This window comes from Arachis hypogaea, chromosome 7 (assembly GCF_003086295.3).
Source record: "Arachis hypogaea cultivar Tifrunner chromosome 7, arahy.Tifrunner.gnm2.J5K5, whole genome shotgun sequence".
Classification (NCBI taxonomy): Eukaryota; Viridiplantae; Streptophyta; class Magnoliopsida; order Fabales; family Fabaceae; genus Arachis; species Arachis hypogaea.
Genome location: NC_092042.1, coordinates 16,573,601 through 16,597,311, shown reverse-complemented (window position 1 = coordinate 16,597,311; position 23,711 = coordinate 16,573,601). Strand labels below are relative to the sequence as shown.

At 35.0% G+C, this 23,711-nt stretch overlaps 2 protein-coding genes and 1 pseudogene across 2 annotated transcripts; all 3 read right to left on the bottom strand.

The window, feature by feature from the left end:
- Positions 1-4,146: 4,146 nt before the first annotated feature.
- On the bottom strand, positions 4,147-14,978 carry LOC112702660 (ABC transporter B family member 25, mitochondrial). The gene is made up of 22 exons (XM_025753786.3): positions 14,105-14,978; positions 13,755-14,000; positions 13,418-13,604; positions 12,305-12,366; positions 12,051-12,094; positions 11,079-11,181; positions 10,767-10,874; positions 10,498-10,581; positions 10,310-10,370; positions 9,839-9,984; positions 9,491-9,607; positions 8,803-8,888; positions 8,549-8,637; positions 8,149-8,204; positions 7,911-7,991; positions 7,755-7,820; positions 7,593-7,685; positions 7,445-7,509; positions 7,070-7,205; positions 5,614-6,892; positions 4,635-4,750; positions 4,147-4,321 (listed from the first exon to the last, which is right to left on the bottom strand). The coding sequence occupies exons 1-20, from the start codon at positions 14,423-14,425 to the stop codon at positions 6,743-6,745; spliced, it is 2,301 nt and encodes a 766-aa protein (XP_025609571.1). The 5' UTR covers positions 14,426-14,978; the 3' UTR covers positions 4,147-4,321; positions 4,635-4,750; positions 5,614-6,742.
- LOC112701208 (NADH dehydrogenase [ubiquinone] 1 beta subcomplex subunit 7-like) lies at positions 5,624-5,929 on the bottom strand. Its single transcript, XM_025751997.1, has one exon. The coding sequence runs from the start codon at positions 5,927-5,929 to the stop codon at positions 5,624-5,626; it is 306 nt and encodes a 101-aa protein (XP_025607782.1).
- Positions 14,979-16,220: 1,242 nt separating the features above from the next.
- LOC112702659 (sister chromatid cohesion protein SCC4-like) lies at positions 16,221-23,275 on the bottom strand (annotated as a pseudogene).
- Positions 23,276-23,711: the final 436 nt, after the last annotated feature.

Sequence of the window (23,711 nt, the reverse complement as noted above, 5' to 3'; positions counted from 1 at the left end):
AGTTATTAAATTTTAATATAACACAATAAGTAAAATTAAAATAACATGCATATCGAAACTTGAACTCATTGTTCAACTTTTATGAGAACTATCATAAAATATATCAACACCCACCCTTCCAAACTTCTCAGCATGTCATTCTTCTTCCTCTTCTTTGCATCAATCACACAACATATGTTCTTACTGGTCGTCTCTCCCAATGTGTCTAATTTGTTAAGCTCTAACATGCCATGAGTAGCAGCTGAGAGCATGGTTCCACGTCCATTTGTGGGAGTGGAAGAGAAAGAGTCAATGATGGAGGCAGGAATGCTACTCTCGGCTTTGCTGGAAGTGTTGAAGTGAGGAAGAAGAAGAAGAGGTTCATTGCTCTACAATGCCATTGTGGGAGTAATACAATTTTGTTCCTATCCTCAACAAATTTAAACTCTAATAGACTGTTTTATAGATGTCCAAACTTTAAGGTAATAAGAAATTTTTTATTTTAATTTGACTCCTTGTGGCATGTTATTACCATTATGAATGTTGGACAGAGTTCAAGACCTTACAGAAAATACTTTGTATAGCTTGATGATTATATTACATCGTTTGAAGAAGAAACTACAAATTTCTTGATTTTGATGGTTGGAAGCAAAATGAAAATCAATTTGTTGGTGCAGCTGAATTGTTACATGGGAATGTTAGGGAATTAGAGTAGAGAGTAGTTGGCTTAGAATTGCAAGCTAAGAATTGTAAACATATATATATTAAGAATGGTAATAGGTGCCTTAGTGTTTCAGCATGATTGTTGCTTTTGTTTTTGAAATTGTAATTGCAAAGTCTTTATGGCATTTGGTTAGAGTCAAATGATGTGAGTTTTTGGTTAAGACAAAGTTATTAGGTTATAATGAATTGATTAGTTGTTGGAAACATTATCACATTGTTTTGAGGCAACGAAGATGATATGTTTTTATTATGATGCTTGTTAGTATTTATTTATGCAAAATTCACAGCAGCCATATAACAGAAGATAGTTACATACAAATATCACATGAACAACCAAACACAAGTAGGACATATCGAACCCTGATCTTTTATCATATAAATCCTTGATCATTAAAATTTAGGACACTTTAACCCTTATTAACATGCTAAGTATGATATGAAATTGGACAATTCAGTCCTGTCCATTCTTGTTACGATCACTTCAACAAACAGACGTGTCAGGTCAAAAAGTTAAAGTGACAGATAAGTGTTTTTCATTCGGGCTTGATATGTCAGGCCAGAATGAACTCTTTTTCTCTTGAAGGATCGTATTGTCATTCAAAAAATAGTCATCAATCAGAGTAGTAGTTCATTCTTCAATAGTTTCTTGTACTGTGGTCCAAACTGATGAATCATAATGTTTAATTGTTTATAGTTTATATATACAATTTAGTAGCTGGATTCCTCAAAGAGAGAGAAACCAAAAGAAAAATATTGGATGGATGTGCTCCAAGAAACGTTATCTGACAAATGCTGAAATTGAAAGAAAAACTCTATCAACAAAAATAAAAATAAAATAAAATATTACTTCGTGTATTAGATATATGACATGAAAAATGTTGAATTCTTCTATGGGTATAGTGGTAAATTCCACAACGAATATGATTATAATAATTACAGTAGTTATATAATTCAAGGTTCTGAAAACCAAACCAGTCATCAAACTTAAACCCTATACTCTAGTTACTGGTTCACTGGTTTATAAATTTAACTGGTTCAATCATAGTTAAACCAAAAAAACCGTTTTATAATAAAATAATAAATAAAATATAAATAAACACATGAAAATTATTTGAACTATAAATTAATCATTTTTGTGACTAACTTTTAATTTTAAAATCTTTTTGATAGATAATTTAGAAAGTACATATGTTTCTAGCTTTAGGAATTATTTGATCAACACTGGACTTTACTTTGTATTACAATTTACATGTTAGAATTTAAGTAGCCTTTGTTCTATATTAAATATTTTGGATTCAGAGATTATCCTTTGATGATAACCAAGCAAGAATTGGAGTTTTAGTTGTTCCATCAAGCATTACAATATTGTGTCTTCTTAACAGTGGTTGTGAATGAATTCACTGAAAATGGTTCCCAGATCATAGTCCACTTTTATCTGTCAAAACAAAATTGTTAGGCTTCTCAAAATGAGCATGATATCAAAAAATAATACATGGAAGGAGAATAACTTTTACAATGAATCCTAGCGTTAGGAAGGTCACACTCTAGTAGAGTATAAACTATAAAGTAACACATAGTTTCATTAATTCTGAAACCTTCATTTCTTCACAAGAACATAAAGAACAACTCGGTTGCTGCGATAATCAGGATGCCACAGATTTTGATCAATGCGACCAATTCTGAAATTGTTCATTGCAGCTTCTAGGAAGTACTCAAGAATGGCATCTGAAACCAGAAAAGAAAAAAAGATCTCAGAACTTATAATACTTGTGAGGATTAGGGTCCAAAAATGAAGTTAAAAGAAACAAATCCTTCACCATTTCGAAGCTCGCCAGCCAAAAAGAGAGTTGTATTAGGCCCAAAGAGCTGCCCTAGCGTCTCTAGCAGATTGAGTTGATAATTCATTGGTATATTAACTCAAAATCTTGAAACATCTTATAGCACTCTTTATCTTTATATTATCCAGTTCCCTAATATACCAAAATGGATCTTTCTTAATCATGTCAAAAGCCAAACTATAAGAACTAATTTAAAAGAAAATAAATGACAAACTATATCAGTTCATCATGTCACAAAATCCAGTTCAGTTTAGCAGGATCAGTTCAGAGTTCACAGTTTCAGAGTTCATCATGTCACAAAATCAAAGAGCTACTCAATCAAACTCATCAGGAGACAGAGACATGCAACAGTTATTCAATGATTCAATCAAACAATCACAACACCACCCCAGATGAAAAAAGTTAAAAGAACTCCCAAGATTAATACTTGGGTGTATTATTGACCTGTTCAACAATGTTGCCTGCTGGAGAAAGAACTTCTTGCCTTTTAGCAGAGAGCTTGGCCAAAGTGGTTGTGTGAATGGCTCCAATGACAGCTATAGAGTAACAAATCCATTTTTAGCAATAATTTCAAGTTTTCAACAACACAAAATCAATTATTTGATTTCCATTCACAATTTCACATTCAGAAATTAAAAAAGCAGCAACAGAATATCAAATCCATTTTTAGCAATAATTTCAACAACACAAAATCAATTATTTGATTTTCCTTCACAATTTCACATTCAAAAATTAAAAAAAGCAGCAACAGAGTAACAAAAATCAATTATTAATTACAAAAAAAATTAATACCTAGGCTAGAAGCTGGATCCTGGAAGGCTGGAACAGGGCAGAGCTGGCGAGGGTGTGGAAGTGGCTGGGGACAGTGGCTGGGAAGACAGTGGCTGACGTGGTGGTGTGGAACAGAGCTGGCACCGGCGGGAAGTGGCTGCGCGACGGAGGCAAGAGGCGAGACCGGCGACGGTGGCTTCGATTTTCGAAGCTCAAACGGCGGTGGCTGGACGGACGTTGCGCCGTTGCCTTCGAAGCTCGAAGTTGGGACGGCGGCGGTGGCTGGACGGATATGCGCCGGCGGCTTCGATGAGGTTGAGACGAATTGGGGCTACATTCTGGACTCTGGACTGCTGCTTCGCGTTGTCCTGGAGACTAGAAGGAAGAGGGGTTAGGGAACTTAGAAGGAAGAGGGGTTAGGGAACTTAGGGTTGCCATCCCTGCACAACAAGACGCATCGTTTTTGTTTAGATTCAAAAACCGGCCGGGTCACGGTTCGGTTTGACCGACCGGTTTCCGGCCGGTTCAACAATCCAATGGCGGTTTTCAAATTTGTTGGTTTTGCCTTCTGTCCGAACCGTAATTGATAGCGGTTTGCGGTTCGACCGGTTCGACCGTCCGGTTCGAACCGGTTTTCAGAACATTGATCTTGTCACATCTGATCAAAGCAATAATAGCAAGAGATAGATATCACTCCTAAATCTATGCCACGTTAGTTTCCTCATGTGTAGAAAAAAATTATTTCTACACCATAGAATTCACCTTAACAAAAATATTTCAAACATATGTGATGATTGGTCAGGGAATAGAAGTGGCAAACCAACCATATCTCCACTTATGAAAAGTTAAGAAAAATTTATTACTTTCAAGTAAAAACATGTGTCCATGATGAGAAATTGCGAGAATTAAAGTATAAACAGTCTTTGGTAGTCTCTGGACAAACAATCCAAGGTAATTTCGACTTCACACAACTGAAAAACATGAAGGAACTCCCACCCAAGCAAAGGTTCCTGCCAAAAGTACATAATATGCATTAGAAAGCAATCGGCAGAACCAGTACCAGTACCCCAAGCAAGTGGGAACAGACAGAAAAGAAGTGGAAAGCAAAATAAGCAACTGATATCAAAACGTACAATCTAATTTGAAACAGTCGAGTCATGTTCTAGGTAACAGGATTTCCGTTCCAATTAATCATTCAACATTATGTGTGCATAAAGTCATGAATTCACATTTTGTTCCAACAAGCAATTATCTTAGTATGTTTTTTCCCCAATTGTTCAAACAAAGGCAGTCATCAATATTAAAGTATGTGCTAGAACCTACCGAATCAACCATAATTTACATCTACTCCAGTGGAAAGCCATGAGTACAGGGTCAAAGTAACAAACTCCTACCATCTTCAACAAAAGTTGAAATTGAGTATATACCCAAAATCGCCCCTGAAATTTGCATCGTGCCACAAATTAACATCTAAAATTTCAATTAACTGAATCCGATCTCCCGAATTCCAATTTGTGTCTCGTGTTAATCCCTTAGTTTATCTCCATTAACAGCACTGATCTTTTAGACTGAAGAAGTATACTAGTCAATAAAACAAATCACAAATCAAATCATGCAAACCAATAATGTACAGGCTTTTTGAAACAGGTATATATATATATATATATATATATATATATATATATATATATATATATATATATATATATATATATATATATACTTGTAGTAGACTTTGGTTAATCTAGTTATGTATTTTACTTCCTCCAAGAGGTTTTTTATGTTGTAAAGTGGCCCGGTTTATTTATTCTTAGATAACTTATTGTTTGTTCAACAACCTAAGCGAAAAAAGACCTCATGTAAATTTATTTTAAAAAAAACGACAAAAAAGGAATAAATATAAAAATGTTTGGCAACCGGATGGATGTTTCTCCCAAAATAACTATGGTCTCTCAGGAAAAGTAATTAAGAAAAGAAAATTAGTTGTAGAACAAGTTAACAACTCTATTTATTGGCTCATGATCTCATTGTTGCTCGTTTACAGCTACTATTTTTTATGAAACTTTTCTGTCTGTTCAGCTAATGTGAACAAAAATTATGGTCCTATGATAACACCAAACCCAATTTAATCCACAAAGAGACACCTACGAAACTAACATTCTCTAATCCTAATCAAGTAAAAGCGTGAACAATCCCGTAACCCTAATGAATCGGAACGCCAGAATATTGATAACGAGAGCAATTAATCAATCAGGAATGAGGAATGAATCCGAAAAACCCTAGATCAGGGAGAAGCAGAAACCTGGAATGAATCAGGCATTGGCGGTTTTAGGGATGACGGGAAAGGCGATGCCCTTGGATTGGGGGTGATTAAGGGAGGCTCGTTCCTTGATCTTCTGCATCTGAAGCATGCGCTCCATGAGGAGCTCGTACTGGCACTTCTCGTAGGAGTGACGTTCGTTCTCGCACTTCCATGGAAGGTAGAGCTCGGCCTGGCGGCACTTGTTGAGAGGGATGAGGAGGTGTGCGCACTGGTCCCTGTATGCAAGGGGAACCTTCGCTTCCACCATCTCCTCCTGCGTCGCTATCATCTTCTTCGATGAACCGGGAACCTCCATCTCTCACTCTCTCTGCACGATCACTTTCACTGCTGCTAGCTATCTGCGCTTCCTCCCTTGTATTGTTTTGAGTGAAATTGTGGTAGAGACGTAGAGTCTTTAATTTTGTAGTGTTGCAAAGACCTTAACCTGTAGTGCCGTTATACTAACATGAATTATTATTTGGATAACATTTAAAAAATATAACAAAAATTAATGCCATAATTTTTTTATTATTTAACAACGCTATATAATTTAATTGTACTTTAAAAAAATATAAATGATAAAAAAAAATTGGCATTAATCTTTACTAAAATTTTTAAGTATCGTCAAAATTTCATGATAACCACCATGAAAAATATGTTAAAATATTTGGCATTAAGCAAACAAAATGAAAAAATTGTGAATAGAAACAGCTAAATGGCTATGTAGGTTTTCAGACAGAAAAATTAAGTTAAAATGTCAATTGTACAAACACTTTGTTATGTTGGTTTTCACTTTTTAGACAAAGAAAATTAATTAAATTTAATATCAATCATACAAACTCTCTAACTTTTGAGATTGCCTTTGAGCATCAAAACCTAGTGTAAATGTTGCATTAAAAGCAATCAAATCCACACTCAAAATTGATGTTCACTTTCTGAATGACCCCCACCATCTAATATGTGCAATATTTTATTTGGCCTAGCTGAATGTAATAATACCCTAGGCTAAATTGGGTTTATTAACAAGCTAACTATTAGTAAACATCAAAATTGTCATTAAATACATGCATATATATATGCTCTAAGCTCTATTAACATTTTTCTTTTCCCTTCTGAAGCTTCATTTTGTTTAAGTTTGAACACCAAGTTTGATAGCTGTATCGATTGCATCAATTGTGTTATTTTGTTGTCCCCAGAGCTGTGCATATCTTCCTCCATTTGATAAGAGAACTTCATGGGGTCCTTGTTCAATCACCTTTCCATTTTCCAAAACTATGATCTGTAACATTTCCATATAAAGATTTTCAACATAAGTCTTGGCTTGTAATACAGTTCTTCAACATAAAAAATTACAAGTATGTTTTATTTTGTTAAATTAACGATCATAAAAAACAGCTAGACATCAACATGAAATATAGCAGACTCCAGATGGTTTAACGACATAAACTAGGCTTACCTCGTCACACTGCATTGCGGTAGTAAGCCTGTGAGCAATGAATATGGAAGTTCGGTTATTCGATAGCGACTTCAATGCACTTAAAATCTCTGCTTCTGTTGTGCTGTCAAGAGCACTTGTAGCTTCATCACACAACCTAAGAACAAGAAAAAGGACAAGAATTTTTCAAAAAATTGCATAGGTGTACAATAAAGCATGCAAATGGGTAACAAGTTTGAAAAAGTGAAAATAGGGCCTTTTCTTTTAATTAGTATTTTAACTTCAGACAATTGGTATAGTAAATATGGTTAAATTCAATAGTCGAGAACCTATTCCACTATTGATTACAGTTGTGATGAGTTGAATGTTTCTTTACGGGATAACTAGAAAACTCACAGTATCGCAGGTGCTTTTAAGAAAGCACGAGCTAGGGCAACACGTTGCTTCTCGCCACCACTTAGCTGTAGGGGAAAAGAAGTCACTTGGTCATTGAGGAATTTGTCATTGTAAAGATGCAAAGAATTTCACAACGTTTGAATATCACCTTGAGCCCTCGCTCTCCCACAACAGTCGAATATTTCTGAGGAAAATTCATGATAGTGTCATGAATTGCCGCTTGCCGAGCAGCATTGTAGACCTGTATGCATATATGACATAGCTAAGAAATAGCTTGGAAAAGAAGGAATTCACAATGCAAAGAAGTTACCTCTTCTTCTGTAGCTGAAAGCCGACCATAGTGAATATTATGAAAGATGGTATCATTGAAAAGTACCTGAAACATAATCATTCAGGTTTTCGAAACCTCATGAATCTGGCAGAGGCAATGAAGCGAGGTTAAAGACAGATGCTTTGTTCAACTTACAGTGTCTTGAGGAACAACACCAATGAGCTTCCGCAAACTCTCGAGGGTTACCTGCTGAATGTCTTGACCATCTATCCTTATCTGTAAGATACAAGTTGCAAATGAGAAACTGAGAATGTGGGAGAAAAGTAACGAGCATCCTAATGATTAAAAAAGACAACAAAAATCAATGCTAACTGGATAGGATATGTTACATATATATAGATCAATAGAATAAATTTACTGAATCTTTTCTCACATTTCCAAAATGAGGATCAAAAAACCTGAATATCAATCTAAGAATCGTTGATTTTCCTGCCAAGTATAGACAAATTTGAAACATGTCAGATATGCAACTTTATAATAGAGCATAGAATATTAAAGAACCAGACGGTATTGCAGGGTGGACCAAAAAAAAAAAATCATATCTAAAAATAAGTCAGCAGAGCATACATGAACAAAAAGGTACTTAGCATAGCTTTCCTTCGAACTAGCCGTTGCCTAAGATTACAATAAAGTATAATTCCAATACGATAGGAGTATACGACAGACATGACCAAATTATGCACAAATAGATGCAACAGCACATGGCTAAGCGCAACTCATCATATGTATTACCTTTTAAGAAAACAAAATTAATTAATCATGCTGGACCTTACCACTTCCGCTTGTTCCGACAATTGCCACGCTTTTACCAGCTGGCACAACAAGTGATACCCCATCTAGTATCTTTCTTTCTGTGAGGTAACTGAAGCAACAGCAGGCATCAACAAGAAACCACACAAAATAAATGTTGTCATATATACTCAAATGTTGGCAGTGTAAGCAATATGTCATAGAACATTTATTTAATTGGTCACTGAACACAAAACACATTTGCAAATTATATAGGAATGGCAGAACAGCTACCAACCTAAAATGTACATTGTCAAATTCGATTCTTCCTCCATCAAATCTTAGAGGCTTCGCATCTTCTTTATCCTTAATGTCTGCTGTTTCCTGTAAAAGAATAATTATAAAATAAAAAACATAAAGTATCATGCACTCAGGCAAGTAAATAAAACCGCTGGCAAACACGATCACATACACACATATATAGCATATCTTTGAATAAACCTAGTTACAAGAAAAAAAACTCCTTTTGCAAATATCTAATTAATCCCACAACAATGTAAATATTTTATGAAAAAAGATTGAGAGTCCTGACTCATCCTCCTAATTTATAAATAATGAACGTTTCGAAATTTTTCATCTTTTTTATGTTTTCAAAAAATAACATATACATTTGAATTTTTACTCATTTAAGAATTAGAAAAATGAAATAAGACTCTCAGTCTTACTCATATTTTATAAACAAAACCACCAAGAACATACGTAGAAAAAATAATAAAAAAGATATTATTAACTCAAGTATGAATATTACAAAATTATTGATGCCACCAAAATCTCTTGTAATCCAAAGACTCATATCATATAATATTTTGTCTATTATCCTCACACATATAAGTACATATTTTTGGTGAAAGAAGGAAATTTAATGCTCAACAACTATCTAGAATTTAATTACAAGCTAATTTTTAAAAGTTTAATGGGGAACGTACCTCAAGTAACTGAAACATGGACTTCATGTCAACTAGACTCTGTATAGTCTCGCGATAAACACTACCTAGGAAGTTGAGTGGAAGAGACAGTTGGAAGAGAAGGCCATTGACCATAACCTGCATATTGAATTTAAATTATATATAATGCAGACCTTAAAACTTCAATAAGGATCCAATTTATTAGCTAAATAAAGACTTCATTAACATAAAAAAAAAGATAACTGCAAAGAATTTTTTTTTTAACTAAAGAACGGATTACATACAGAAGAACAATGGTAGGAGATACCACCACAAATTATATATGTAGAAAAAAGAAAGACATAAAATTTGATTTGACAAGAACATTACCAAATCACCAACTGTCAACCTGCCGTCCATAATCCCATAGGAACACAGAACCATTGCGGTTGATAGAGCTGTACTAAATATAATATTTTGACCAAAGTTTAACAAAGCAAGACTGCGTTGTGTTTTCAGAGCAGCACCCTCATACTCTGGATAACAACAATAAAAACCACAGCAGCACAAGTGATGTCAATTATAATTAAAAGAAAATCAGAAATAATTGGGGCAAGAAGCATAAATGAAATTTGAGAAGCAACCACCCTTGTTGCTTCAGTTATAAAATATTTGTTGAAGATAAACAATATAGTACAGAATCTACATATTAGTATCTGGTTACTGCTGATATAACAAGATATCTTCATTTAAAGTGTAATACACATGTAGCTAGAGTAGTATCATTATCTCACTAAAGCTTTTGAAGTGCATGAGTTACTAAAGAACGAAAACAATTTTCGACAAGTAAAACTAACTTACTCTTTAGGTACTCATCATATTTATCAGCTTCATAATCTTCATTATTGAAATATTTGACAGTCTATAAAACAAAAAGGGAGGGAAGAAAAAAAAAATCATCAACCCCACACTGGAGACACAAATGCTTAGATGAAAATCAAACTATAATTATCAATCAAAATATTTCTATCAATAACGAAAAAGCTCACCTCATAATTAATCAACGAATCAATAGCCTTTGTACTAGCATCATTATCAGCCTTATTCATGGCTTTCCTGAACTTAGTCCTCCACTGAAAATACAAGAAACATGACAGTAAAAATTAGTCAATATTGACAATTTGAACAATTAAAACTATGTTTAAAAAGAACAAAAAGTGAAATAATGCAACAGGTTGAAACAACACCAGCAAAATATATACTATAAAGCACCAAACCTCAATATATTAGATATTCAGATCAGCTCAAAGGATGATACCTGTGTGATAGTCAGTGTAAACATAACATAAGCAGCAACCGATAGAGAAGTAATCCATGCAAAAGGAGCTCCAAATTTGTAGGCCAGTATACCTGATACCATAGATATCTGGATGGAGACATGTTAAATCTGCCGAAGTTGTTCAAGGAAAAAGAAGCAAGAGTTGGGTTGCAAAAGTAATTGTAAAAATCATTCATGTAAAATCAAAGATGCCAGGAAGTCATGTGCAAAATCCAAGTCCTCATTAATATCTTCAATTTTTAGTAACCAATCTTTATAAAATACATTATTGACGGAATAACTAAGGCATACCTCTAATATTGTGGGGACTACATTAAACACCATAGACGAGAGTATGAAATTTATTGCACGGCTTCCACGATCAATTATTCTACTTAGGCCACCAGTTTCTCGGCTGCAAATATAATGTCAAGGTGAGAAGCATACACAATGAAAAAACAAAAAAGCACACTCTAAAGATATAGGCAAAGAATCATAAATAGATGTGAATATCTTGTAGTTTGATAGTTTAGTCAATAAAAGGTCACATTTAAATAATTTTTCAGAGCCCTCAGTAATGACTGGTTAAGAATGTCCAAGTGCAGGACTAAGCACAAACTAGCAGTTTGGATACATTATCTCACTTTTAAACATAAGCTGAGTGTGACAGAGATGAAGATGTTGAGATGGATAAGTGGTCATACGCGATTGGATAAAATAAGGAACGAAGATATAAGGGAGAGAGTTGGAGTAGCACCCATTGTGGAAAAGATGGTTGAATCGCGTCTCAGATGGTTTGGACATATAAGAAGAAGACTGATAGAACACCCAATCAGGAGGGTGGATGAGATGGAAGATGGACAAGGGGCGAAAGGCAGAAGAAGACCTAAGAAAACCATCTATGAGGTGGTCAAACGAGATCTACATGTAAACAGTCTCTCTGTAGACATGATACATGACAGAGCACAATGACGTTATTTGATTCATGTAGCAGACCCCACCTAGTGGGACAAGGTTTTGTTGTTGTTTTTTTTTTTTGTAATCATCTACAAATACAGGTAGGCCTTCTTCAGTGGAGAAATTAACCATGACGAATAGAGATTACAGGAGGATCTGTTTAACACACAAACCATATAGGCCCATTTCCACTTCCACCACAAATTTCATGGAGAATTCTAGAGACATTTTGTAAATTCCGCATTTGGTTTTATAAAAGCATATTAGCAGCTGATAAATGTAAACATATGAGAATTATTATTTCTCATACCAAGCAAAAAGCCATACCTTAGATGATACCGCAGGTCAAGGTCATGCAAATGCGAGAAGACCTGAGATAGTAAAATATTGACTTAAATTGAGTATTTTAAAATAAAATTTTGTATAATTTGGCAAGGGGAAAAATCTATTTAAAAATGGAATCTAATTCAAATATGTTAACCTATTAATACAAGCAGGTGTATTGGAAAAAGTTTCTTCTCAGGATCCCTAAAGGAATGATGAATATTGAATGACAAACTGAAACCATTGAAGCAACATACCTTCCTAGATACTAGGCGAATTGTTCGTAGTGCTACCTTAGAAAATACCGCAGTCCGCAATTCTGCCACAAAAGCAGCATCCAGCTTATAAAAAAAATCATGCCAAGTCACAAAACATGGAAAAAATGTAACCAGACCAAAAGTGTAAACCAAACTGCCTTCATGGAGACACTGGCAGCAGTATATATGACTAATGAGCATATAAAAGCCAATTCTAGCTCTCATGCGTAGGTCTGGGTATATATATATATATATATATATATATATATATATATATATATATATATATATATATATATATATTCAATTTATGTGCATTTAAGTAATTTTCTCAATGTTTTTATTGTCTGTTTGGAAGAACATGGCTTGGGAAATTATTGGGTTGGGATGGATTCTGTCTTCTTTTCAGGTTTTAAAATCAAAAGTTGATGTTTCGAAAGAAACCAGATTGGGACCTTTATAATTAGTCGTAGCAGATGAGGGCATTATTATTTATGCTTGAGGGATAAGTCATAGGTTGCCCATCAAATTTAGTTGGGAGAGGGTTATATTTTTAACTTCTCTCTGCTGTTCTACCAATGTCTGTTTCAAATTCAAGGGTGTTACCATCTACAATATGCAGAGTGTACCGGCAGCCTGTTCGACTCAAACTTTCCTCCCTTTCTTTTATTGTTTTTTTTTTTTTTTTCCTTCAGAGGATGCACCTCATCTTCACCTTCAGGCCTAGTCTACCTAATTTCTCCTCTAGCAATTCTCATTTCTCTGTTATATTTAGATAAGTTAAAAAAAAAGAAAGAAAGTAAAATCAATAACATTTTTATGGTAGATAAATTATTAATATAAATACAAGTCCAATGAGCCTAAAATATAACTCCAACCCAAATTCTTTTGAGAAGGCAACGGATTATAATTTAACATGCTAAGCCTGCCAATTCCACCCCCAACCCCCGGGATTATGGGAAACCGAATAATAACAATATGAGTATTACTAACACCTATTTTACTATAACTGAATCCAGGTTTAGCTTCAAAGAGAAATAACAGGTAGACATTTAACTTCAAATGGCACATTCAACAAGTACACAAGTAGCACATCAACTGAGTTGTAAATACCGTTGAACGCTGAAGCTCCGGTACGAGCAATTCCATATCCAACCAAAACAGCCACTGGTGTCGCAAAAAGAGCCACTGCAGTTGAATTCGCAGCCGTAAAAGAAGCAAGAGAATTAGCATTGCCTGTGGCAGTTGTCAACCAATCAACAGCCAGCTTGAATAAGAAAGGTACTTGAACATTCAAAACCTGAAGAAACAAAAAACAGCAAATCATTCAACAATTAGACACAGCAGCAAAGACCAAAATGCCAACTGAGTGAATTTGACAGACAGAAATGGTTAGCATCACAAAATTAATCAAACCACAACAAACAACAAACAACAAATCAATCCTGACCTTAGCTCCAACAAGGAAACCCAAAGCAGCCACAACCCGAAACCGAAATTCAGGATTCTCTTTCATCCACAGGTAACTGGCAAGCGTCCGAAGGATCTTCATATCAGCAACTTGATCCCCTGAAGCTGACTTAACGATGCTGGAAGCATTCTTTTTGTTACTGGTACTCTCATTCTGCTTAGGTGCAGCTGCATCATCATTTTTAGTTGAAGTTGAGAACAATGCTCTTCCATCTACCGTTGAACTCTGCTTCATACACAATTCCACAAAGTCATCATCAAATCCATTGAATTTCAACTAATCAACAAAAAAGTTCCTTCAAAGAAAAAGTAAGAGGCATTTTAACGAACAGTTTGTAGTATATAAGGCCTGGTTACTCTGCCATGTAGTGAAGGAGATGAATTTGACGAGGAAGAGGAAGGTGATGAATCTGAGAGGAACCCCTTGACAGAGAAAAGCAAACTTGGGCATGTTGTGTGTTGTTGCGGATGATTTCCAAAACCAAAATTTTTGCTTCCTATGCTTCTGTGAATTGAGTTTCTGCTTATGCCAGTAGCAGTTAAGAGCAACCGAACACGATTTCCACTCACACTGTGAGAGGCAAAAACAGTGGTGGGTCTAACATCGCGTTGAAGAAGGTGCTTAGATGCAGAAGCAGCAGCAGCAAGCATAATTGTTATTCTGAAAACCGCAAAATCTGAAACTTTTTGTGTTATGAAAATGGGTTGGAGCCAAAACGAAGAAACATGAGAAGAAGAAAAGGAATTCTCTGAGGTTTTTAACGGATTTTGGATGGGCAGTTTGGAAACCCTAAATGGAACTGACTATTCAGAAGTGAAGAAGTTTTCTTTGTCGGTCTAGTGTGTATTGTGCAGAAATGTTACTGGTTCAAAGGGAGAATTTCTTATACATTTTCTTGTGTACATTCAAAAAGGAGAATATGGAATTGAAATGTGTGAGAGAGAAAGAGAAAGAGAATATGTTAGCGTGGTTGCGGTTTTTTTTTCTAGTTTGGTGGGGGTATTTCTTACTGGAGTTCAGTTTAGTAGTTACTAGTTAGTGTTAACAAAAATGGCAAATGATGATGTTTCCCCCCTTTTCCCCTTTATCTGAGCCAAGTTCATTCTGCATTTTCTATCTGGCAAATGTATATGACAAGAATGAAAGATCTAATAGGCAATTAAAATATTAGATCACGTTTTCGTCTAACTTCTGGAGATGCTTATGACTTTCTTTTAAAAAGCAGTATAATTATATTCAAATTAAAATAGTAAGTGTAATTTTTAAAGTTTAATCATGTATTTTAATAACTGAATTTTTAAGTATTTTTATTTGCACCTGTAAAACCCATTTTCTAGTGACTTGAGTTTATACCAATCATTCATCTTGCTTCACCTTCGCCTGTCTCACACCTCATGGTCTAGTATAAAACATGATACAAATATAAAATAAAGACACACATCTATATTTAGTAATAAAAATAAGGTGAATGCTATCTTACCCTCTCTAAAGTAACATATTCTGATGTATCCTATTCTAATTGGGTGTTTATTTTAACTTGAGTTACTTTAGTCTCGTGAGAGTTAATAATATCTTTGGAAGACGGTAACGATAAAAGAAGAAAATAGAATACCCAATAAGACAGTGATACTTAAGAGGCACAAATAAGGAAGTGGGGAGGAGTAAATGCAATTAGAGAGAATTGGAGTACGTTTTCTAGAAAAGAAAACGGAACACACCCAATAAGACGGTGATACTTGGGAGGTCCTTTTCTGACAAAATGATTTGGGAAGAGAAAATAAGACACCCAATGTTTGGGAAGCATAATGACGAGACGACGAAGGAGTAGGGAGGAGTAAACGCAATTAGATAGAGAGTTGGAGTACTTTTTCTAGAAAAATAATTTAGGAAGAGAAAACGAAACACCAATGAGACGGTATTGCTTGGGAGGCACACAATGACGACGATGAAAGAGTGGAAAAGGTAAGTCAAGTTAAAATAAACACCCAATTAGAATGTGACACTACATGTTACTTTAGAGAGGATAGGATAACATTCACCTTAAAATAAGTATACAAGACAACATATTTCACAATCCAATATTTTGTCCTAAAAGAATGGATGAAAGGATCAGAAGCTTTTGTATCTCTATTTCTATAACTAAATGGTGTAGCCACATTTAGTAGCAGCTTTTAAATATGCTCATTTTGCTGTCTATCATGACTTCTTACTCAAGTTTACAAGAGGATTTTGTCAACAAATCAATCATTCTTGGGTAATTGGAAGCATTTTCATCAACTGCCATGCAGCTTGTATAATTGAAGCCAAGCTGTAGAGGCTTGACACGAATAACAAGTCATGGGAGTTCGGCTATATTTTTATGTTGGTTGCCGAAGACCTAACACAACCCTCCGCCTTTATCCGGGCTTGACACAAATAACAAACACTAACTATTTCAAAGAAAAAAAAACAAACACACACTTTGCAATTGATTTCCAATTCACATCTCAAGAACACACATTGACTTGAATGAATTTAAAAGAATAAATACTATGAACAGCTGAGTCAAGCACAATAACTCCTAATCAGGTTACCTTATGAAACCTTACTCCACATTCTCTTGATATAATTACAGAAAATCCCCTATCTTAGGTCAGGGTTACTACACATTCTATTGTACATCTTAATAACAATCATCCTAGTTAACTGTACAGCCTCTTTAAGAGTAATGCACATGATTGAAAGCCTTCCTGGTAAGTGGTATGCCATATTACATCCTATCTATCAAAATATGTGAAGCTGCAATTGACTGCAATCTATCCACAAGTACACTAAATTCTCCACTTTCCACGTCTTCCCCTGTCTATATCAACTAGCCTCGTTGATGATGTAGCAGGTAAAGGTGCTGACAAACCAATAGATTCTGGAATATCAAGATTGACTCCCATAGCTGGCCCTGCCATTGCACGCTTCATGTCCATCTCATGTAATGGGCGAACCTCGAACCTTACTTTGGCAATCTAACAATCAAAAAGCAACACAAACATTAATTAACTGAAAGTTCAAACACGTATAGCAAACTGCTGATCAGTCAAGAAGACCATACTATTTCGAGATGAAGAATGGACGCATGTGCATCAGCAAGCCTCTTTTGCAATTCTTCTATCTTTTTTGTCTGATACTCAGCATTCTCCATTTCATTCCCTCTTTCCCCTAATTCTTTATATAAAGCTGCAGGAGCCAAGTGGAGAGTACAACTTGAGGAAGGATAACATTTTAAAAAGGAAAATAACGGAAAAAAGTTACATCTACAATGGTTCAGAGCACCCTTTTGAACATGCTTTTCATAGTAGTCTACTAAGATATGCATCCTTTCAACCATATCCAAATAATAATGGCAACAGTTTCTCACAAGGTAGGGATGCTTACATTGTCAAATGGCCAATGATTGTAAGCAAGCCATTTAATTCTAAATCCTTCTTAATGATTTCGTCCACAGTTGTGTTGCACTTAAATATCGAACTGCCTCCCATATGATCTACTAATCTTTAACCTGGGGCTGGGACTTCTACAATATAGAGGTCTTCTCCAATAATAAAACTACCTAGGTTGAGATTATAAAATAATTTTTAACAATAAGTGCTACCCCATCTTTCTCTTTAATACTTTTGTTTCTAGTTCCGAAATGTCTAATGTTTATTGATCTAAACAAAATTCGCATCTGTGCAGGATAGAGTTTCTTCTCTGAATCCATATCCAAAGTAAAAAGGCTGAAGAGGATTGAGAAGAGGGTATACCGGAGGATTACCTTTCACAACAACAACGACAATAATAACAATAAATCCAATGGACAACAGATTAGTTATATCCTATACATAAAACCTAACAGAAGGAACACCGGAAAGGAACAGAATTGTAAATTAGACAATCAGTCAAAGCAGTTCACAAAGGGCCGAAATATACACAATATACACACAAGACACTCTCTTTCAAAGAAAAAATAAACCCAACTACTCTGGAACAACTGCAGAACCCAGAACATTCTAGAGGCTCTCTGAATATAAGAATAAAAAAGCTTCACTTGATTACTGTAGGTATAGACATGTTGCATTCACAAACTAAGTAGTGTTAGAAAGTACCTGTCAAAATAGATAGCACCCATATCTGAGTTGGAGTATCAGAAAGCTTCTTTGCCAAGGTCAATGATGATCTCAATATCTCCCTGGCTTGTACAGTATCATGCAATGCAAGAGCCAAACTGCCAAGGATCGTCAAATATTGGGAAACAAGTTGAAGGTTACCCAAATAAGTATGCGTCAGCTGCAATCCCCTTGCCAGACGATTTCTGCAAAATAAAAGTTAACTTAAAAGGAAGGAAGAAAAAGAAAAATAGCATGCTAAGGGTGATTATTGAGATTGCTTAGAGGCGATTTGACTGGTTAGAACTCTTATTGGTATAACCAAAGTTTTCAACTAAAACAAGTTACTAGTGTCAAACTATTGATTGGTTGGATAGAATGTCCCTTCAAATAGTTGTCTAGTTGAATTGGTCGGTTGGGTCTAAAGGTGGTTTTCTAAACAATGGTGTTTGTATATCCCTCCCGATTCTCTGGACATTTTACTCATCTCTTCTTTACAATGACATGCAAATTGATAAATCATAAGATATACCTAAGAAGGCGATTAATTTATCTAACAGTACTTTGATCTACTGCACTTGTGAATATAAACTAGTTACTTTTACCTCAATAAATCAAAAAAGAAAGATAGTTCTGATGCAGATCTATCAAGTATTACATATTTTATACCCAAGTAATTTGTATAACTGCAAATCAACTCCTAGTTCTTGGAAAGATCCTTTGCACACATTCAAAACAATTTTTATGGACAGACAATCCTGGTTGAACAAAACCTGGCTAAAATACTTGCCTTGCTTCTTGAAGATCCTGTCGCTTCATCAATAAAAGACCATAAGCAAAAAGAACACCAGTTTTCTCTCTGACTCCTACAAAGGAATCCATAACACCGTAAACTGGAGTAATCAAATCGAGAGCCTGCAGGAAAATTATGATTTGCTTAAAACATACAGGTGCTGGAATTAAATTACTAGATGAAAATATGTAGCAAAAAATCAATTTGGGATTGTAGAAGCTGTTGAACCTGTGAAGAAGATTCAGCATCACCAATGCAGATATACGAGACAGCTGCATAAACTTGACACATAGCTTGCATTGATTTGCTCTCTGTAAGCTGCACAAAAATTTGTTAGTTTCAATATCTTTCAACAATTTATAGTAGTCACCAATTAGAAAACTACAAAATATGGGCCTATAGCACAACAAATCATCATGTCAATTTGCCACAATCACTAAAGCTGCATACACATCTTGATCACTACTAAAATATGACATCTATCGTTATGTTACAGACACACCTTTACTGCTTCAACAAAGTGAAAAGCAGCTTCATTATAACAGCCAACAGAATGAGCATATTGGCCTCTAAGCATCTCAATGATGCTCTCACATGCCTGTAATATAGTTGGAAACCGTGTGAACCAATTTTTCATCTGTATCAAAGCCTGCAAAATTGCATAAAATACCATAAATTATTTCAGCTCTGGAGCATAGTAGGACACAATTTCACTGCCAACATTTTTAAATCACTAGTACAAGAAAATTATCATCATAACAAGCCAGCTAACAAGGTGACATGTTTCAATTGATCCTGAAATATCAACGAAATAAAATACAAATTATCATGTCTTCTCATCTATAGAACTGACAAAATATACCAAAAGCATCTAAACAACCTCTTGGGCTTCTACAAATTCTGCCCGAGTGAGCTCTACGGCCACCTTGTTTTCAAGAAACTGAATTAGTAGCATTAAGTACACACCAGCCATCCAGATAGAAGAGTGTTTCAATTCCACTTCTGCTAAAAATGAAATTTCAATAAGGTTGCATACGGAAACCTTGTAAATAAACAGCATGAGCACTTTGAAGTTTGAAGACAATATAATGCTAATGAATCTCACCTGTGACACCATCAGTGATTCCAAGCTTCAATAACTCATCTGCAAAGAAGAAACATTACTTCAATAGAGAATTGGTAGTACTTGCAATTCCTGCATAATGACTTTGCCCGTATTCCGTTTAAAAAACAAAAAAGTTGCCCACAAACCTTGAATGATTTGCATTCCAGACTCAAAGCGCTTTGTACACTCCTTAAAAAGTCCTTTCGGTCGCCCAAATATAACAACTATTAGATCAACCAATGCATAGACAGCACTTTTAGGAAGCCATTCACCATCAATCGGAGGAGGTGCCAGTGGAAGCTTATCTCCTAGTGTCCTTCTGACATTACCAAAATATACAGGTTCCAGAGTTTCACACCCAGTCGAGCTCAATCCATTCATGTTTTTTAGCTGCTCCTGAATCGTTGATTGCTTTTTAGATAATGCTGCTCTATCCCTGTAGTGAAGGTCAGACCGAGAAAGGCTTTGATCTAAAGCATTGAGCTCCTTCATTAGCTCTTGCATTTGTTGTGTTTGCTGCATGTCAGCCTTCATGGCAGCATCCAGATTGTCTACATGGGGTGCAGCATTCTTGTAATCGCAGAGCCGCAGTCGATAGAATATGTGCAGTAATTCATTATAAAAGAGTAAGCCAGGGCATTGTTGTCTCTGATGAGACCAGACCATGGAAGAAACAAAAGAAAAGGTTAAGTCTAGCGAGTTCAGTTGAAAACATGCATCTGTCTGAGTGTTCTTTGCAAGAACAAAAAACAGAAAAGCAAAAAGTTAAAGAATCTGCACTCACTTTATCAGGCTCAATTGACTCCCAAATCTCACTGCATCTCTTAACAGCTTGCTCAACCAAATTATCATCATCCCATTGCATGAGGTGGACATGTAATATTGAGGTAGCAAAAAACATCTGGTCCATTATATAAAACAAAAAAGTATTGTCATCCTTTTGGATATATTTGGATGGGGGATAAAAATGGGACGAAATTTTTCATGGATAAGCTCCATGTTTAATTACACATCAAACTCATCTATGACAATTTCTAGCCCATTCTAGGGAATGTTTGTTGGAGGATAAAAGTGCTCTAGAAATTTTCATAGATGAATTTGATGTGTAAATTTATGCATGAAACTTATCCATGATACTTTCAGCTCATTTTTACTCCCCTTCCAAACATAGCATTAGTGGTAGAAATTCACTGTCAAATTACAGGTCAAGTGCAGCGAAGGAAGCAAACAACATGTCACTTCGTGTAACCACCGGCAACATACCTGCAACTCTGGGTTGCATATTTCAGTAGCAGTGGTATATCCACATTCTAAGGAAGATATTGAACCCCGGTAGTCACCCTCAATTGACAAAGCATTCGCAAGCTGCGAATTGAAGTTGCAGGACCACAACTTCATTGACATCCTTCATAAAATTAAACTAAAAACTAAGAATATGTAATTCACAAACCATTAGTTATTACTGAACATAATATAAAATGGACAATGTATAATAACTTTCCAGTTGCATGCCTATACATCATAATCAAATATCGAACAACTTTGATGTATCAAATGCAATTTCCAGACCAAAAATAAAGTAAATGTAATCATTATTATTGTTATTATTATTATATGTAGTACTACTATACACTTCATCCAGGTAACACGTATTAATCATATATACAAAGTTTCTCACAAAATAAGCATATAATTCCAATATGCAAGTTATAGCTATTATTTTCTTTTGGTCATGGTAAAATGATTACAAGATAACGAATACTATCATTTTCTGTACAAACTACAACTTAACAGACCTATGGATTTGAAGGTCCATAACAAATCCTGAGTCACAAAGGTTATATTTCACACTAACTAGTAAAAAAAAAAGCAAAGCTAAGTAAATCAAATAAAATAAAAAAATGAAGCTATGCATACTCATGTCCAGCCGATGTCGTAAGCTCCATGGAATAGATCCAACAAGATGGTAGCATTGGCTAAGTAAGCTATATGCTCTGCACTTCAATTCAAAGCATGATGGTATTGACTTTAAAAGCAATTGCTGAAACAACAAAGAGACAAAAAAAAAAAAGGAACAGTCAGCACTTATATAAGATCAGCTCCATTATCAAATATCTCTAGAGTTCCATTAAAAATGTCAAAAATACTCTGATAAATTGATAATAAGCTGTGAGTTAGCCTCTTATGATCGCATGACTTAAAGCTAGCACCTCCATTAGGAAAGAACCTGGTGAAAGCATGAGAGTCCATTTTAACTATGTAAAACTAAGTAAACATTTATCAATAAATAACACTAGAATCTGTGGCGATTGGCATTTTCAAAACTCATAATTTTCACCTTACAATTTTCAGTTGGATTTTTTAAACCAAAAAATTTATTCCACAATAATTAGAAATTAGGTCAATAATAGTAGTTGATTGTCTTTAATGACCAAGGTTAACTTTTTGAACTTTTTGAATTGCCTTGTTAATTTATATCAATTCTACACTTGTACCTTTCTGGTTTAGAATTTTGCAACCTCCATATCAGGTTGGGCATTGTATCATTCCTAAGTCATCCCTCTTATTGTGGTTTTTTAAGCTAAAATGGTGAGTTAAAGTATATAGTTACAACATAGAAACCACTAAAAATATGCAAATTTAATCATAAAATTAGTGTATGAATTTTTCTTTTCGATTTCCATTTCTGGAAGCATGCCGCTTTATACACCAATATATTACCTAGCCAAAGTACAATTCAAAGTATCAGCTAAAGGTTCCAAACAAGGCATATTTAGCAATTTAGTAAGTTAACCTAATTTCCATAGAATTCCAGCTGCAGATCAAGCAACATGCAAAGCAATCCGTATCCCGTATCCAACCCAATTCTTTCTCTACACCACGAAGAAGAGAGATTCTACAGCAAAACACATCTCTTTAACTAACACCAGCACTAGTTTTCTCCTTCATAATTCTAGCAATTAGTTCTGAACCTCCCATCTATTGCTAAATGCTATACTATCCCACTAAACTAGTAGGAGAGAACACAGAATTCAAAAACCTACAGCAGAAACTACTTCTACTCCAAGTAAATCAAATTAAGAAACTTAATAAGTGCATTAGTGCGAGAAATCATAAAGCAAGATAAGAGAGGGAAAAGAAATGGTACTTAACAGAGCGTTCAAGATGGGACTTGGCGTGAGAGATGTTGTGAGAATGGTGGAGGAGCAAAGTGGCGATGCGGAGGCGCGTCTTGACTTCAACGATCGGAAAGAATGAAACCTGGCTCTGGCATATGGCTTCAAGGCACTTCACCGCTTTCCCTATCTCGCCTCTTCTCTCGTGAAACTCCGCCAAACCCCACAGCCCTTCCGCCACCGCCTCCATTATTTTCAGATTCAACACCACCCCCACCACCAACCTCCTCTTCTTCACCACAACAAAAATTTCTTCTTTATTTTTTTATTCTTTGCTTAGTTTTGCTTTTTCAGGATAACAAATTGAAAAAAAAAAGTAAAAGGATAATTAGTTAATTACTCCTCTGGTTAGACAGTGAAGTCAAGGACGGGTGAAAACGAGAAGAAAAGAGAAGAAATTGAAACAAGTGAGAAAAGAAATTGCCAAGATTATTTATTTATTTTGTAGGTCTCGAGAGAAGGAACAAAAAAACAAACAAAAACCCTTGATGGGTTTCACCTTTCAAGTTTCAAGTTAATGATACTGTTTTAGTCCAAAAATTTTTCCACTGTATACAATATATCAACTCACCAAAAAAATATATATCTCAATATTTTCATGAGATGTGAACAAGTTTGGATGCATTTTAATATTTTATAATTGTATAGGTATCACATTTTACAAAAGAACATGCATAGACTATGGAGTATGGAGAACTAATCTTTTAATTAATTAATTAATATTATTTTTTTTTAAAAAATCAT